Source organism: Syngnathoides biaculeatus, chromosome 12 (assembly GCF_019802595.1).
Source record: "Syngnathoides biaculeatus isolate LvHL_M chromosome 12, ASM1980259v1, whole genome shotgun sequence".
NCBI classification, from domain to species: domain Eukaryota; kingdom Metazoa; phylum Chordata; class Actinopteri; order Syngnathiformes; family Syngnathidae; genus Syngnathoides; species Syngnathoides biaculeatus.
In genome coordinates, this window is record NC_084651.1 from 21395972 (window position 1) to 21413418 (window position 17447).

Genomic DNA, 17447 nt, shown 5'->3' on the forward strand with positions numbered 1-17447 from the left:
CATAAGCCATACCGGCCGGCTGCGATGAGCAGTGATGGCTCATCTCCGCCGCGTAAGAGGATCGGACGGGGATGCGGTTTGGCCGTGATCGCATATCATCTGAATATGGCTCGAAACAATAGTGTAGTATTGCCCCGGTAACTTCATTCGGTTGTGTGGTGTTCTCCTTTTCGAAAAGAGCTTCCGTGTCAGAAGGGGCGTGTTTGTCTCCCATAGTTAGGGTGCACCGCGTGTTTTCATTGGCGAATGTCCGGGTGATGTCACGGACGGAGGATCCAGCCAAGATGGCGACCACTTGGATATCGTAGAGTGACACTTCTGCAACTTGGCACAAGGATGACGCGCCCTCCACTCACATTTATTTTTAGTATAGACATTGAAGTAAATAATATTATATGTATTTTTCATTACAATGTCTATTTTAAAATGTTTATAGGGATGACATTTGGGGTTTAAGGTTAAAAGGGTATGTGGGTAATGTCATGATCCCGCCGCTTCAGCACGAGCTGTGCGGGTGTCCGCGCAGGTGCGCTGATTGGGAGGTGCACACCTGCGCCTCATGCAGCCTGATTATGCTATGGATTTATATGACCCCGATGACGACTGGCCGGCGCCAGTTCGTTGAGCTTCATGTCCCATTCGTGTGCTCCGGTATCCCTGATCGAACCTGTGTGTACCGACCTTCGCATGTTTTCCGACCAACCTTGTACACTCACGATTGGTCTGTATTGTTGACCCCAAGTATTTGAACTCGTCCACACCTAGCTATCTCTTCTACCTGGAGCTTCACTCTTCCCCCACCTCCCTTCAAATTCATGCACATATACTCCGTTTTACTTCAGCTAATCTTCATTCCTCTCCTTTCCAGTGCGTGCCTCGATCTTTCTAATTGTTCCTCCACCTGCTCCCTGCTTTCACTGGAGATCCCAATATCATCTGCGAACATCATGGACCAAGGGGAATCCAGTCTAACCTCATCTGTCAGCCTATCCATTACTACTGCAAACAGGCTCAGCGTGGATTCCTGATGCAGTCCCCTTCTACCTTCGCCAACATGTCTATTGAAATCTGCACCAATCAGCTGTGCAGGTGTCCGCGCAGGTGCGCTGATTGGGAGGTGCACACCTGCGCCTCATGCAGCCTGATTATGCTATGGATTTATATGACCCCGATGACGACTGGCCGGCGCCAGTTCGTTGATCTTCATGTCCCATTCGTGTGCTCCGGTATCCCTGATCGAACCTGTGTGTACCGACCTTCGCATGTTTTCCGACCAACCTTGTAAGCCTGACTCCCTTGACACTTCTGCCTTCCTTGATCGATCTCCTGTGTACCGACTCCTGCCTGCCCACTCACCTGCTCTCTTCGCCCGACGTCCCAACTACCGCTGCTGCACCGGACTGCCTGCTCGATCCCCTACCTCTGCATATAATAAACGTGTCTCCTTGAACTACCTTGCATCTTCAGAGTCCTGCATTGGGGTCCTACTCTCGTTCCGATGGGACGTGACAGAACGAACTGGCCATCACAGGACCCAGCAGGAAAGACCCGGCATCGCCGGGACCGACGCAAGGTAGACCGTCTGCAGGAGGACCAAGCCTGTCCGATCCGGTTAGGCTTCCTGATATCCTCCGCTTCTGTGTCTTACGCTCCGCCAGCGAGGTATGAATACGTCCCGAACACGACCCGTCCGGCTCCTCATATTCTTCTGGACTCTGACTTTTCGGAATATGAGGAGGACCACGATTTGTATGACCGGCTGCCTGAGTATGACTCCGGCGACTTTGATTTTCAATCTCTTTGCCCGGCTTTTCATCCCAGTCAGTTTGCTCCGCCTCCCCGGGTTTCCAGCACCCGAGCGACTTCGCCCTGTAGATCCAAGTACACCTATCGGTACGAGGGAACCTGCTTGGCCATCTACCCGGGACCTCCGCGTGGCGGCCAGAGGAGACGCCCCGGCCAGGCGCTCCCTTGTGCCTCCCGCTGCGCGGCAACTAAGACACAGTCCTCCCACTCCTCGCCGGCAACGGCGAAACCGGCAGACCCGCCGCTGGTGGGGAAGCTTCCAGCCCAGAGGGAGGAGGAGCCGCCAAATCACGAGGCATTCTACCGTGAAATGCGGGCGGAGATAGAGCGGCAGAGCGTCGAATTGGCGGCTCTCACGGCCCAGGTCCGGCAAGGATTGGCGAACCAGCCAAGCTACTCTGACGTCGCAACGGCGACGGACTCGCTGCTGATGCAGGTTCACATGGCAGTTGGAACTGACCCGCTCCCGAGACACGCCCACGTGTCAGGTTCGACTGACTCTCCGCCTGCTCAGGTTCACGTTGCCGTGGAAACCGACCCGCCCCCTTGCCAAGTGCACGCCACAGTAGGAACGGACTCGCCACCTCGCCAAGCACACGTGGCTGTGGAAACCGACCCGCCCCCTTGCCAAGTGCACGCCGCAGTGGGTACGGACTCGCCTCCTCGCCATTCCCACGTCGAGGTTTTGGCTGTTCCGAGCAGAGTTCACGCGGCAGTCGGAACTGACCCACTCGCGAGACACGCGCACGGGTCAGTTTCGACTGACTCTCTGCCGACTCTCGTTCACGTTGCCCTGGAAACGGATTCGCCACCGCGCCACGCCCACGTTGCTGTTTCAACGGATGATGCACTGCAAGCTCACGTGGCAGTGGGGACCGACCCGATGCCGCCTCACGTTGCTGTCCAGGAGGTGGCGAAGGTGATGGGGTCGCCGCCTTCTCACGTTCCTCTCCAGGAGGTGGCGATGGCGATGGGGTCGCCGCCTTCTCACGTTGCTGTCCAGGAGGTGGCGATGACGATGGGGTCGCTGCCTTCTCACGTTGCTGTCCAGGAGGTGGCGGTACTGGCGCCGCCTTCTCACGTTGCTCTCCAGGAGGGGGCGATTGTGTCGCCGCCTTCTCACGTTGCTGTCCAGGAGGGGGCGATTGTGTCGCCGCCTTCTCACGTTGCTGTCCAGGAGGGGGCGGTACTGGCGCCGCCTTCTCACGTTGCTGTACAGGAGGTGGCGATGACGATGGGGTCGCCGCCTTCTCACGTTGCTGTCCAGGAGGGGGCGGTACTGGCGCCGCCTTCTCACGTTGCTGTCCAGGAGGGGGCGGTACTGGCGCCGCCTTCTCACGTTGCTGTCCAGGAGGGGGCGGTACTGGCCCCGCCTTCTCACGTTGCTGTCCAGGAGGGGGCGGTACTGGCGCCGCCTTCTCACGTTCCTGTCCAGGAGGGGGCGGTACTGGCGCCGCCGCCTCACGTTGCTGTCCAGGAGGGGGCGGTACTGGCGCCGCCTTCTCACGTTGCCGTCCAGGAGGGGGCGGTACTGGCGCCACCTTCTCACGTTGCTGTCCAGGAGGGGGCGGTACTGGCGCCGCCGCCTCACGTTGCTGTCCAGGAGGGGGCGGTACTGGCGTCTCCGCCTCACGTTGCTGTCCAGGAGGGGGGATACTGGCATCACCGCCTTCTCACGTTGCTGTCCAGGAGGGGGCGATACTGGCGCCGCCTTCTCACGTTGCTGTCCAGGAGGTGGCGATGACGATGGGGTCGCCGCCTTCTCACGTTGCTGTCCAGGAGGGGCTGGTACTGGCGCCGCCTTCTCACGTTGCTGTCCAGGAGGGGGCGGTACTGGCGCCGCCTTCTCACGTTGCTGTCCAGGAGGGGGCGGTACTGGCCCCGCCTTCTCACGTTGCTGTCCAGGAGGGGGCGGTACTGGCGCCGCCTTCTCACGTTCCTGTCCAAGAGGGGGCGGTACTGGCGTCGCCTTCTCACGTTGCTGTCTAGGAGGGGGCGGTACTGGCACACCTTCTCACGTTGCCGTCCAGGAGGGGGCGGTACTGGCGCCGCCTTCTCACGTTGCTGTCCAGGAGGGGGCGGTACTGGCGCCGCCGCCTCACGTTGCTGTCCAGGAGTGGGCGGTACTGGCGTCGCCGCCTCACGTTGCTGTACAGGAGGGGTCGGTACTGGCGTCACCGCCTTCTCACGTTGCTGTCCAGGGGGGGGCGATGGCGTCGCCGCCTTCTCACATTGCTGTCCAGGGGGGGGCGATGGCGTCGCCGCCTTCTCACGTTGCTGTCCAGGAGGGGGCGATGGCGTCGCCGCCTTCTCACGTTGCTGTCCAGGAGGGGGCGATGGCGTCGCTGCTTTCTCACGTTGCTGTCTGACAAGAGCTGGGAAGTTCTGATGAGCCACCCCAGAGCTGGAGAGACTTCGGGATGGTAATGGTGGCGGTCATGGCTCTGGTCCTTCTCTCCATCATCCTATTCGCTCCAGATGGCTCCCAGCCGCTTCATGACTTGGCCTCATTGGTGACCAATCCACGGCTGCCTACTGACCAAGCCTCGGTGGCTACCAATCCCTGGTTGTTTGGCAACTACGGCGTGGGAGGTTCTCGTCCGGAGCAGTGGCCTGCCTCGTTCTGGTGCCTGCTTCTTCGTTTGGTTCCTCACAGAGGTCGTTCGCCCGAATAGCCTCGTGGGGACCCTGGTGCTTGGCGTCCAGGTCGTCCTCCTGAACCTGTCCACCCAGACGCCTTGTGTTTGGTGGCCTGGATGGCCACCAGTCTGGGGTTCAAGGGGGGGGGAGCCGTGCCTTTGGGGGGGGGGGTACTGTCATGATCCCGCCGCTTCAGCACGAGCTGTGCGGGTGTCCGCGCAGGTGCGCTGATTGGAAGGTGCACACCTGCGCCTCATGCAGCCTGATTATGCTATGGATTTATATGACCGCGATGACAACTGGCCGGCGCCAGTTCGCATCATCTTCATGTCCCATTCGTGTGCTCCGGTATCCCTGATTGAACCTGTGTGTACCGACCTTCGTCCGTTCTCTGACCAACCTTGTAAGCCTGACTCCTTCGATACTTCTGCCTGCTTTGATTGTTCCCCGGTGCGCCGACTCCTGCTTGCCCGACGTCCCAACTACCGCTGCTGCGCCGGACTGCCTGCTCGATCCCCTACCTCTGCATACAATAAACGTGTCTCTTCTTGAACTACCTTGCGTCTTCCGAGTTCCTGCATTTGGGTCCTACTCTCGTTTCCGATGGGACGTGACAGGTAAGAATGTACAGTATTACGTATGAGTAATGGAAATAGATATACTGTAATGTACTCATGGAAAAAAAAATATTCGACCAATTGTGAAGTTCTTGTTCATTTTTAAACTAAAAGTACATGGACAAATATAATCATGACATGATATTATGCTTTTCGTGCTTTTCTTGATCATAACACAAATCCTATTCGGTAATTCAATTAAGCTAACCCTAACCTCTTCCGGTGAAAATCCATTTAGTGGTACCAGGCATTAAAATGAAGAGGAAATTGAAGAAACAAGGGTGATGTAATGTTTTTATTTAATGACTGCATATACTGTATCATAAGCTATACATTTGTACACTTGATTTGTCAAATAAAATACTTGTGTATGATGTTGGCATTGATTGAATTAAGAGTGACGTTACAAATGTGCTGATTCCATTTTCAAGTTTATTGAAATGTTTTAAATTCATAAAAATACACAAGTATTTGGGGCCACTGGTTAGTACAACCCCCTCACTATTCTGAGGACCGAAGTTCAGATCCCAGCCCCACTTGTGTGGAGTTTGCATGTTGTCCCCTTGCCTGTGTGGGTTTTCTCCGGGCACTCTGGTTTCCTCCCACATCCCAAAAACAAGCACTGATTGGAGACTCTAGATCCCCCCCTGGGAGTGATTGTGAGTGCGAATGGTCAATTGTTTCTGCGTGCTCCGTGATTGGCTGGCGACCAGTTCTGGGTGTAGCCTGCCTCTTGCCCAGAGTCTGCTGGGATAGGCTCCAGCTCCACCATGACCCTACTGAGGATAATCAGAACGGAAAATAGATAGCTGGGTAATGAATGATAATATTTCATGTGCGTGTGTGTGTGTGCATGTTATAAAAGCATAAAATTACCTATAAAAGTGAGAAGTGGAACAGTTTGCAACAAGGTAGTTAATCAAATCAGATCATTGTTAGCCTAGCTTGACTTTTATGGGGGCGTTCACCGTGTCTTCACCAACGTGGTTTTCTAGGTTGGCAGAAAGTCACTGGAAGTCAATAGCAGACAAGAGTTTTTACTTTCATTTTCAATAATTAACAAATGTTAGGGTCATGCGGCGTCATGATTGTAAACATATGATTCTTCGAGCATTTTTGACAACTTTAAAGACACATGAAGCCCATTGAAAGCTTATGTAACGCCATTACGTCTGCTGGGGGAGCCGGCGGGATACCGGCAGACCGCCCTTGGTCCCTCAGCGTGCGACGTGTCTCGTCCCTTGGATGGCTCTCGGGTGGGCCCCTGGGTGCGATCCTCCCCTCGATTGATTAGGTGGGGTCCTCAGCCTCCACGGGGCAAGCACATCAATTACAGGACGTTACTATCATGTAGAAGGGTAGGAGGCCCCGTAGCTCAGTGGTTAGAGCACTGATTTGGTAAACCAGGGGTTGTGGTTTCGTATCTCACTGGGGCCTCCACTCCCTGAGAAGGGTTGCGGCAGGAGGGCATCCGGCGTAAAAATTGTGCCAAACATAAATATGCGTTCATCTGAGATGATACGCTGTGGCAACCCCGAAAGGGACAAGCCGGAAGGAAAACAACTATCATGTCGAAGGGTGGCAGTTAACTTCCATGTGTCCGCTGTTTGTTTTCAAGTATTTTCCAAGGGTAAAACATTGTCAGCACTAACCACAGAACGGCGCTCCAAATGTTGCGCTTTGTTGCCCTCTGTTGGCCAATCTAAGTAAGCGCAATTTTTCCACTGGAAATCACACAGCAACTAACAATTAATACCAAGATCAAGTATTGAAAGCTGAGTATATAAAAAAAAAAGATGATTAACAATGGGGAAAAAACATTACATAGAAAAATTTTTCTGTTTTTAGTAAATCAATTGAAATATTGAAACTCATTTTCCATACCAATTTCCTTAACTGTAAGCTTTTTCTTAAAATGTTGATTTGGGTTGTGTGTGTCTGTTTTTTTCACCCGTCAGATAGTAACATCAAAATACTTATATTTAAAGCATGTCATATTTCAGTTTATTGAATGAAATTGAATCTGTTAAATAGGTTTCACTTTTTGAAATGAAACAATGAAAGTTTTTCACAATTTCTTTAGCTGCACCTGTACAGGGATTTGGAAGTTTTGCACAACAGCACGTTCACCACTTTTTCAAGCATTTATTGTAAAACTACATTGAGATGAAGACAAAAAAAAAAAAGTCTTGAAAAATCATGTACAGAAAAACCATGGTTTGGCATTTAGATTTTTTTTTTAACTTATACACCTATTTGCTGATTTTGTGCTCATGCCAAGGCAATAAAATTATTGCTTTATCATTATCTTGTGTCATTTTGGTGACAAGATGGTGACTTAAGGAACTCCACTTGGACAAAAGTCATGTTTTGGCACCCTCTCATGGCATCTACAGAAATACTAAATAATAAACCACCTTATAGTGTATCAATCACTCACGGATTTTCACCTGTTTTGTGGCAGAGCTGACTCCGAACTCACTCTTGTGAGATAGTGCATATTGCAACGTTCCTTAAAAGCCAAATCCACGCACACATAATCAGATAGCGTGCACAATAACAAGCGATAGCACGGATCCGCCAGCGAGTCCCAACGTGAGGAAGAACGACATGACCACGCCAGTGGCCTCTGCCAGCTCCCGGGGCACAACCTTGGGCCCGTAGATCATCGGCAGTGTCCCCAGGTAGCCGTTAGAGAAGCCTAAAAGGCAGTGGAACACAATGGGATAGACATCGTGAGTGAAGAGCACAGTGTGGAGGTGGTCCCTGGGCTGGTAGTTACAGAAGATAATGAGCGGCACCAAGACGGACCGGCACACAACCAGTGCGGGCAGAAGTCGGCTGGTTGGGCCCGGCACCTGCACCCAGGCGGTGGACTGCCTGCCGCAGAAGTCGGCAAAGTTGTAAAGGAGGAAGCCGGCGAGAGGGACGAAGTACGTGTTGGTCCAGGGGCTCCCGTTGTCCATGTTGACGGACTGGATGCCAGACACCACCGAGGGAAACACTACGATGCTCACACAGAATACGCAGAAGACGCTCAGGCCTAGAACCCAGGTCTTGTTGAGAATGGGCCGCAATGGAGGTGTTTGGGCAGGTCCTGTTGCTCCTCCTGCCTTCCTCTCTCCTTGAATGGTGAACGTCGCAGCCATCATGTAGTATCTACGAGGATGAAATGAGCAACATGCAGGATAATCAATATTTCAGTGATCATCAAGCAGACACCTTTTTCTTTTATTCATGTTTCTTGCAGTAATGTATGTTGTGTTCTTTATTAAGGTTACATCCATCAATCCATTTTCTGTCCAGCTTATCTTCACTCGGGTTGCGGGTGTGCTGGAGCCAACCCACCTATGTTTGGGTGAGAGGCGGGGTACACGCTGAACTGGTCGCCAGCCAATGGCAGGGTACGTACGAGATAATACTTACAGTAGCTGAAACATCTATTGTTTCAGATTTTGGCTAATAGTCTTAACATGGCACATGTTGGCAATATTTGCCAACGCTTCCTTAAAAAAAAAGCATAGAAATGTCTCAAATACTGAAGCCACTGGGAGCTATAATTTGGGAAATGTGACATTTTCCTCTGAGCACACATGTAAAGGTTTTGAACCAAAGTGGATAGCAATTATAATGTCACGGAAATCAATTCCCCTTGACTAAAGCTTTTAGTTTCCACGATAAACAAGCCAACAGCATGATACTGCAAGATTCTATTCATTTTCATGACAAGTACAATGGTCAGTACATTTAAAATGACAGCATGCAATATTCATTATTTGGCAATATTCAGTGCGTCTTTGTGAGCACAACAGTGTTATGTTAATTTTGTTCACGTTGCACTCGAGACTGTCATTATGGTCACCATCTTGTGCTCCTGGAGCATGTGAAGTTTTGCATCTGTGTAACTAATGAAGGAAGACGTTCTCTTGAGGCTACGACTCAATCTCATATCTATGCTCCTCACATCCACGTTTCTTCTTTACCAAATATGTGTTGTTGTGGGAAATATTTTTGCACCTTGAAAAGGCCAGCCTGGGGAGCAGCAAGTATGCAAAGATGCAGAGCAAGATGAAGACGTCTGCAGTCAGGAAGTAGGCCAGGGCGCTGTCTGTCACATCCTCCGAGAGTGCAAGGTCTGCTATTGATGCTACAGCACTTAGTGTGCCTCCCATAGCCTGACCTGCGAGACACAGTGCTTAAGACACTAAAAAAATGACAGGAAGACACAACAATGCGCAGTTATTGACTCAGATTAACCCCAAATATTTGTCTTTGATCATTAATAAAGTGGCAGCAAGGAGGTCTACATCAGTGCTGAGGTTGGGAATTGCTATCTTGCCGATGTTTGCATGTTCCCGTGCTTGTGAGCCTTTTCACCAGGTATTCTGGCTTTCTCCCACTTTCCAAAAATGTGCAGATCAGATTTAGTGACAACTCCAAATTGTCTTTACTCACTTAGTTTTTCCAAGCACTCCAGCACTCACATAAAAATACGTGTTTTGTTAGGTTTTCACTTGCCACAAATGCGTTTGTGTTGGATATAACTTAACAATGGGGTGGAAATTTGAGACAGCGCACTTGGAAAAACTGCTCTGGGAGATGACAGCACCAATTCCCATAGTGCACTGAAATCAAAATATGTAGATATAAAAGGAATTTTTTTTTTATAGAAGAAATTATATCACTCCTTCGATCATTTATAAATTCTAAAATGTCATTGGAGCTTAAATATAATGGGATCATTTTTGCTTGTGGCATTTAAAAAAACATTTCCGAGAGTGTTCCTCCCGGTTTTCACCTGGCTTTCAGATGCAGTATTTAAAGATGCGAAATAAGCAATGGAAGGGGTCATTAATATAATGCCCCAGGTTGTCAATTAGAACCATACGAGCAGTGTTTGGGCCTGTTCTGAAGAAAGCTCGTCAGTAATGGTACAATGCAATTTCTTAGGACTGTTGAAAAACTGATCAACTGCTTGCAGAGATTTATAGAAATAAATCATTTCGTGACAATATTTTTTCTCCTACATTAAATACCTGTTGATAAATATTCTAGAAATTCATTAATTTGATCAATGAATTCACAACGATAGAAAACATTCATTATTAATAACATAACATAGAAGTTTGGTGACCAACTGGCTCAGGTTTAATGAATCCCACACGACAGTATTTTCATACAGTACTCCTCCAAGAATATACAAAAAGAACGGCAATGCAACAAAGTCTCTTTGGCATAAAGAATCATGATCCCGCCTCCTTAGATAGGTTTCCAAATCTCTTTGCATGACCCATCAACTTTGCACACATAAAATAAATTAGCCCTGAAATGTGTACCTGATATGAGGGCTTGAGAGTTCCTCATCGGGAAGTGTCCACTGATGCCAAAGACGCTGCCACAGAAGATGTTAGAAGCTCCGCTGACGACGGCCACACTGGCCAGCGTCACCGCGAAGAATTCCACCCTGCAGCGGGACACGTCCACCTTTACCAGCACAGTCGTCGTGACGAACACCAGCAGGATGACAACGAGAGATGACAGGATGCGCAGATGTGGAGACAGCCTGGAAAACACAGCATTGTGAATCAGCACCACACAGATGATGTGCTGTAGAGTAATTTTATTGTTTGATATGGATTCATGATACAATTGTGTATGCATAAAACTGTCTCACAACCCTTGCAGTACTGTTTTAGGGTGATTTGTTTGATTGATTCCCTCATAGGACTATTATGACGATATATAACTACACCATTTTGAAGGAATTTTTGATGAGAGTACACCATGTAATGATGATGATGATGATGTTACCTATTCACAAGGATGTAGTTGAGAATCAAACACAGCACTGAAGGCACAGTAGAAGCAAATGTCAGATAACTTTCAAAGTAGTCCTGTAAATAGTAGAGGAAAAAGAAAAAAAAATACTTGTTCAAGGAAATGTTGACATTGTGCACACATAAATAAAGATGGGAAATTTTCAACAACAACAAAAAAGAATATTAGTGATGAAGCAAGAAGAAATGATCCAGTTTCTTCGGTGTTTTCTGTAATGACAGCCTACTATTTAAGGGCTTCATATAAAACCATCTTAATATTAACTCAAACTAATAAGCAATGGAGAACAAGAAAAGCTACAAAGCAGTGACAATTTCTTAAACACAATTACATTACACAGAAAATATAAATGAGAATGTCATTCTCAGTTCACCGCAAAGCTGATTTGGTTGGAGCATGTCAAACTTATCCAACCATGCCCATGTGGACCTTGTTGTGATCACTGGTGCAGTCATGTTAGAACAGAATAGAAAATGTATTTAGCGGCAGAGTAGAGAAGTCTTCAAAAAGCTTTGTTTACACAGCCTCTAATATTTGCCATTTTCCCTGCGGACACAGAATGGGAGGACAAAGTCCACCTAACAGTTTTGCACCTTCAGGGGTATTGGACCAACAAAGCAAGGGAAATGACGGCTATGTGTAAGGCAATTCTACAGTACTGTACTAGGACAGCCGTGATGTGTTGAAAGTAATTTATACATCACATGAGACAATGACGACATCACATATCTAATAAGCTGATTGGAGGAGATGCAGTGTTAATGTATGAAAGCGCTCAATTGTATCAATAATCCCCTTTGCTCGGTACTGTATAAAAAGTGGGGGAATGCAGGTTGTTCTTTTACGTCTAATTTGGCAATTTGGTGTAATCTGTGTGAAAGAGGCAAACTAGTTAATAGTTCGGAAGTCCAATTGGTGTTGCTTTGATAGAGCTTTACTGGATCTTATCTTATGTCCATCTTTCTGTCTTTTAACTCTGCTAACTTTGACCAAACGGCCCTCGCCGAGTTTTCAAGGCGCTTTTAATTTTGTCTTTGAGTTGCCAGTTACAAAGTCACATGCATTCCTGTGACATACAAACACACAACAGCTCTACTGTGGATATTTTAGAACATGGACTAAATGGAGAAGATCTTTTATATGTCGTACTCACACTGAGGTCAGAGCGCTGCTCCTCTGTGCCGTTGCGCAGTTTGTAAAGCCAGTAGCTTTTGGCCGTGATGAAAAAGTTCCAGGGCAGAAGAGAGCCGATGCCCATGAGGAAGAAGATGAAGTAGACCAAACAGTAGCGGTCATCGGGAGTGTAGCGAACGGCCAGAGATGCTGAGGAACGAGTCTGATCCTCACTCTCCTCATCTTCTGATGAAGTAGAGTTGTCAAGGCCAATGGGGATATAGGAGGAATTGAGGCTGGGGTGTGCTGGTGCTCTTCTGTCCATTTGCCAGTTGCAGTGGACACTGTTACATAGAAATCTGAGAATGGGATGAATGGTGTGTCAGAAGAAAAAAGCTCAACTTGAAATGCTATTGTTAAAAAACAGTGAAATCCCCAAAAGTGGTACAATTTAGTGTTCATCAAAATTATCAGGAAAATTATTGTGTGGGTCTACAGTTTTGTAGTTGCACTTGCTGTCTGAAGAAGATTTGAAATTTTGACGAGGTGTTTCTGGTTAAAAACGTGAAATAAATAAACACTGTCAATCTTCCAAAGTGAGCAAACGTCATAAATGCAAGCAGGGAAAAAATAATTCCTTCCCCCTAAAAATGCCATCATTTTTCTTTTAAGAAAGGACTTTGTCATGCCTTTTCAACAAATATTGTCATGCATTCCTTCTCATATTTTGTACTGTCGTGCAACTTGCTGAGGATTTATCTCCCCCCCCCAAAAAAAATTTCTTTGCCTTGTTTTGTGATGCTACCACAGGATGGTATCATGTACCAGAGATGCCAAACAGGTGTGTGTGTGTCTCATAAATGTAGCGATAACGACAGCGCCACAATAGGAACTTGCTGAGGGAAAGGATGGAGCAACTTCCTCAATACAATTTAAAAAACGCAGATAATTACATAGCAATTATATAAAATATTATCAAAAAGATGCTAGAATTATTGTACCCTAAGTAACAGGTCTGAGATCATACAAAACATAAATCACTATTTCATTCACATTTTTCACATTTTCCTTTTGCCTCTCAGGTACCTGCCTGACAGGCATTTTTAAAAAGAGAGTAGTTTTATCTTGTCAGATTATTATTTATATATCACTTGTTTTTCTTACTTGTTTTACCATATTATACAGTGATTCTCTTTTCTTTACATCAGTTAATAAATGTTTTACAATGGCAACAGTTTGAGCCTGGAAAAAAAAATGGATTCACTTTAAACAGCTTCCTAAGTGAAATATTTTGGAGGTCAGAGTCACAGATTGTGTGCAACTATGGATACTTTAATGTATAAGAAGAGGCTTACCATTTCCTGCTTGTTCAGAAGACCAGACTTAAGTTGTTTCATTATTTTGGAAATATTTCTTGAAAGCGTACCACCTGTATTGAACAATGTAAACAAGAGGGGGAAATGCGACTCATCAAATACAGGATACCTGCACAATGAGATCCAATTCAGGAACAGTATCATAAAGGTTTTACAAGTACAAGAATGCTTGTGTTTTGTTCGGATTGGCATGATAAGTTAATATTTTCATTAAAGCAGTTATCCTCTACAGTGTTGTAAAACTTTATTGTGCTGCATCACACAGTAATTATTTTAGGATCAGCACATACTGGAGAAAAATTATTATTTAGTCCCCTGCTGATTTTTGCCCACTGACAATAAAATGATCAGTTTCTATTTTTACGGTGTGTAAACATAAATAAACAAATTCTTCAAAAACTTTGGAGAAAAACACTGCAGTAAATGGTTATTATTCATAGATGATCATGGAACCCCAAAAATTCTTGAATGAAAAAGCTTGGACAAACCACCAATACATGTCTGGATAGGCTGGTTCACCCGCCACCCTAAAAAAAATAAATAAATAAAATAAAGAAGGAAAAAATATTAGGGGAATGAAAAAAATTGGGACATTTTACTGAAAAAAAAAATCCATGGGTGAACCCATTCATCCATTTTCTGAGCCGCTTATCCCAGGAGTGCTGGAGCCTATCCCATCTAGATTTGGCCAGGTGCCAGCCAATCACAGGGCACATTAAAACAAACAAGCATTCACACCTACAGGCAATTTAGAGTACCATGGATGTTTTTGGGAGGTGGGAGGAAACCAGAGCACCCAGAGAAAAGTCCACACAGGCATGGAGAGCGCATGCAAACTCCACACAGGTGGAGCTGGGATTTGAACCTCAGAATGTTCTCAGAACTGTGAGGAAGATGCGCTAACCAGTCATACACCGTGCCGCATGGGTGAATCCATTGGGGCTTATTAAAGATGGATTATACAGTTCTAAATTTTATTTTCTCAAGGAGAATAAATTTGTGGTGGCCAAGCTATTTTTTTGCGGAGAAGCCCTTGTTGGTAAGCACAGAGATGGTCAGGTAGAGTATTTTTTTTCGTTGGGCAGCAAGTTTGCACACATCCCAGGAGGAATGTTGGTCCTATCCTTTTTTTTTTTCCTGGTAGAATTGGACACACAATGAAGTGAAGTCATACTTTGAGCTCCAGAACAGCATTTCAACTTCTGTGCTTGATGGTGGGGATGATTTTGTCAAAATCAATACGCTGCTCCCAAACGTAGGGAGTGAAGTGACGGCAAAATGATGACCACATCACATCTCCAAGGTCTCCGTACTGGCCTGGCTTGTAATCATGGATGTTTCAAATAATCAAATTTAGTTGATGTGACCAGAATTTGAAAAGGAATCCAGCCAGACAACATTATGACTGATGGAAAATTATTTTGTATTCTTCCATTTACTAACAATCATAGCAACACTTGTCAGACTCATCAGGTTCTTTTTCTTTTTTTGTAGCCAAATCCAGCCCTGTGATCTGTAATCCTTCTCGACAGCTCTTTATGATGATGGTGGTGGAATTTTTATTGGAAATGACTTTGAGTTTTCTTTCATCAACCATCGGTGGTGATGAGTTCTTTCTTAATGTCTCAGGATTAATCTTATAGTCTTCATACAATGTGTTTTTCTCGAACTCCTGCTCTGAAAAACAAATCGTGTACGGGTTTAATCCAATAGTTGCATTGGATTTTATTCCACTTCACTTTCACTGAACTTAACCTTAACAGTTTTTTGCACTTTCAGCAGCTTCTCCATCTTTTCATGGAGAGATATCCACATCTTGGAATAATATCAATGGTGTTATAGTCTTGATTACCTCCTGCTGGCACCATAGTACATGCCATAATAGTACTACGCCAGTGGTGTTTTACCAGGTTGACTCAACATTTAGCTTATGGTTAAGGGCTTCATCATCTTCTAAGTAGTCCCTTTCTTATGACCCATGGTTACAAAAAAAAGAAAGTCTGAGTAGAAAACAACTACTTTCACGAAGAATAGTTCACAGGGTCTTCTGATCGCGACTAGGAACTTTTTGAGTGGCTGCGCTGTGCTGACTAACTCTGATTGCTTGACAGACATTTGAGCTTTGATTGACTTTGTCAATCACACAGCCACCATTACTGGATGCGGTGTTCCACAAGGCTGGAAACAAAATTAAAATACTGTATACTGAAAAGCAAATCTACAAAACATTGATCTTTACATTTTCCCGCTGAGCCTAACTTTGTGGACAAGAAGCAGGCTGGACATTGTATGTTCGCTGAGTTTACATTTTCGGGTTGGTCGGCGATGAACAATGTTCACCACTGGTCGACACTGTCCCACTAAGGAATGGAGACCCGGTGGGGATGCTCTGACGGAACAATCGTCAGTTGCAGGGTACAAAAACTTTAAAAAAATAAATTAAACTTTCGCAGGCAGGAGCACCTCCAGCCTACAGAAAAATGCTGCGTCAAAAAAAAGTCTCGGTTTGTATGATCACAAATAAATAACCACAATGTATGATGTTTTTTTTTTCAGTGCAAACAGATTTACAGATACCAAATATTTCACAATGATATATTTAAAACTAATTTAGGGCTGTCTGTGAAGTTGTGTTTTTTGATGTTTGTTTTTTTACTGAACCTTTTTTAGGAAAGATATTTTCAATGCCTGGGTCCAGACAGCAGAGTAAAACAAAGCAAAATAGAACAAATACGTATACATAGAGCATGTGACATACTGTAGTAACAAGTTAAATATTACATGACAACACATGATGGATAAAAGGTCCATAAAAGGCATATGAGTGGATATTCATTAAAGCTGAAGAACTTGCATGAAGAAAAATTGAATTGTCGAATGCCAAAACATTACAAAAACTTGTATTTTTTTACAATGAATATATAAATGAATGTACAAGGCTGCAGATTGACATGATTCATTGTTCCCAAATTTGTCGTGGAACTGTGTCAGGATTCACACTCATGTCCCTATTACATTTTCAAACTGATAAATCACATTGGTAGTCATCTTCAAGCTTATTTTGGACAATCTATTTATGTGTCATATTGGACCAGGTGTTGTCAAACTTGTTTCCATCATGAGCCATATTGTAATTATCTTGCAGTGCCCCCCCCCCCCCCCCCCCCATAATGCAGTGAATGTTTCAAACTATTGTTAAAAATGTTGAACTTTTACCAATACGACAACACTGGCCAGATGCTTCATTCTCTTCATGATATACCAAAAGACTCGAGGAAGGTGGTTAGCCAATCCAAATGCGTTATATGGAAGCAATGAGGAAGAAGTCTCTTCACATGACACTTGCGTGGAAAATGCAATGACACGCTTAAAAACTCGAGACTGCAGACTGAGCATTTTCAAGCTAGCAAGTAACAGGAAGACTTGTCCTCCTCGGTGAACACAACCGCGTTTGCGTTCAGCGAAATGTTCTTTTAATTATTGTGACGATATGCGAGTGATTAATTAACTGGCGACACAAATGTTTTAAGGTATTCCACACAAGAACTGTAAACACAAGCGTTTAACACAACGACTGCCACGGTGCTTATCCAAATAGCAAAACATACTTTAGTGTTGCTCGGCCACTTACTGTTGCTTGTGTCTCCTCCTGTCACAGCGACCCAACAATAAAGCTCCCTCGCGTCTTGTCTGGTCTCGTTTGGTGACAAATAAGCCACAACATGCATCCATTCCAATGACGAAGAACTACTACTGTATTTCCGGTATTAGATTTTCAGACAAAAAGATATCTTGAACATACATGCTATTCTACGCCATCGAAAACCCAAGACCTGGAAATTCATTAATGTCCGACAAATTATATACATTACAGATAATTCTGTAATGGCGTGAAATGACGTAAAACGCGATATAAATTTGTCAAAAAAATAACTCTTGCTCTAATTCTGAAAACCGGAGGCCAGGCTTGTGTATGAGATCAGTTGGAAACGTTCCATAACATAAGATAAAGTTTGAGAGCGACCAAATTATGAGTTTATCTCTAAAATTAGTCAGA

General features: G+C 45.7%; 1 protein-coding gene across 4 annotated transcripts; it reads right to left on the reverse strand.

Moving 5' to 3' along the window:
• Nucleotides 1-7192: 7192 nt before the first annotated feature.
• Nucleotides 7193-17172, reverse strand: slc29a3 (solute carrier family 29 member 3). 4 transcript variants are annotated; one of them, XM_061836739.1, is made up of 8 exons: nucleotides 17022-17172; nucleotides 13370-13443; nucleotides 12055-12373; nucleotides 10875-10957; nucleotides 10400-10626; nucleotides 9081-9243; nucleotides 7875-8222; nucleotides 7625-7764 (listed from the first exon to the last, which is right to left on the reverse strand). In XM_061836739.1, the coding sequence occupies exons 3-8, from the start codon at nucleotides 12337-12339 to the stop codon at nucleotides 7755-7757; spliced, it is 1116 nt and encodes a 371-aa protein (XP_061692723.1). In that variant the 5' UTR covers nucleotides 12340-12373; nucleotides 13370-13443; nucleotides 17022-17172; the 3' UTR covers nucleotides 7625-7754. The 4 variants fall into 4 exon arrangements, with proteins under 4 accessions (XP_061692719.1, XP_061692720.1, XP_061692721.1 ...); XM_061836735.1 differs by having other exon boundaries at nucleotides 7193-8222; XM_061836736.1 differs by having other exon boundaries at nucleotides 7193-8222; nucleotides 16999-17022.
• Nucleotides 17173-17447: the final 275 nt, after the last annotated feature.

What these genes read in the sequence shown, in the direction of transcription:
- slc29a3 (XM_061836735.1), bottom strand. Translation starts at nt 12,339, where the DNA reads ATGGACAGAAGAGCACCAGCACACCCCAGCCTCAATTCCTCCTATATC. An exon ending in AACTACATCCTTGTGAATAG is followed by an intron (nt 10,627 to 10,874) that starts GTAACATCATCA and finishes TGTGTTTTCCAG; the next exon opens with GCTGTCTCCACATCTGCGCA. An exon ending in CTCTCAAGCCCTCATATCAG is followed by an intron (nt 9,244 to 10,399) that starts GTACACATTTCA and finishes TGTGTCTCGCAG; the next exon opens with GTCAGGCTATGGGAGGCACA.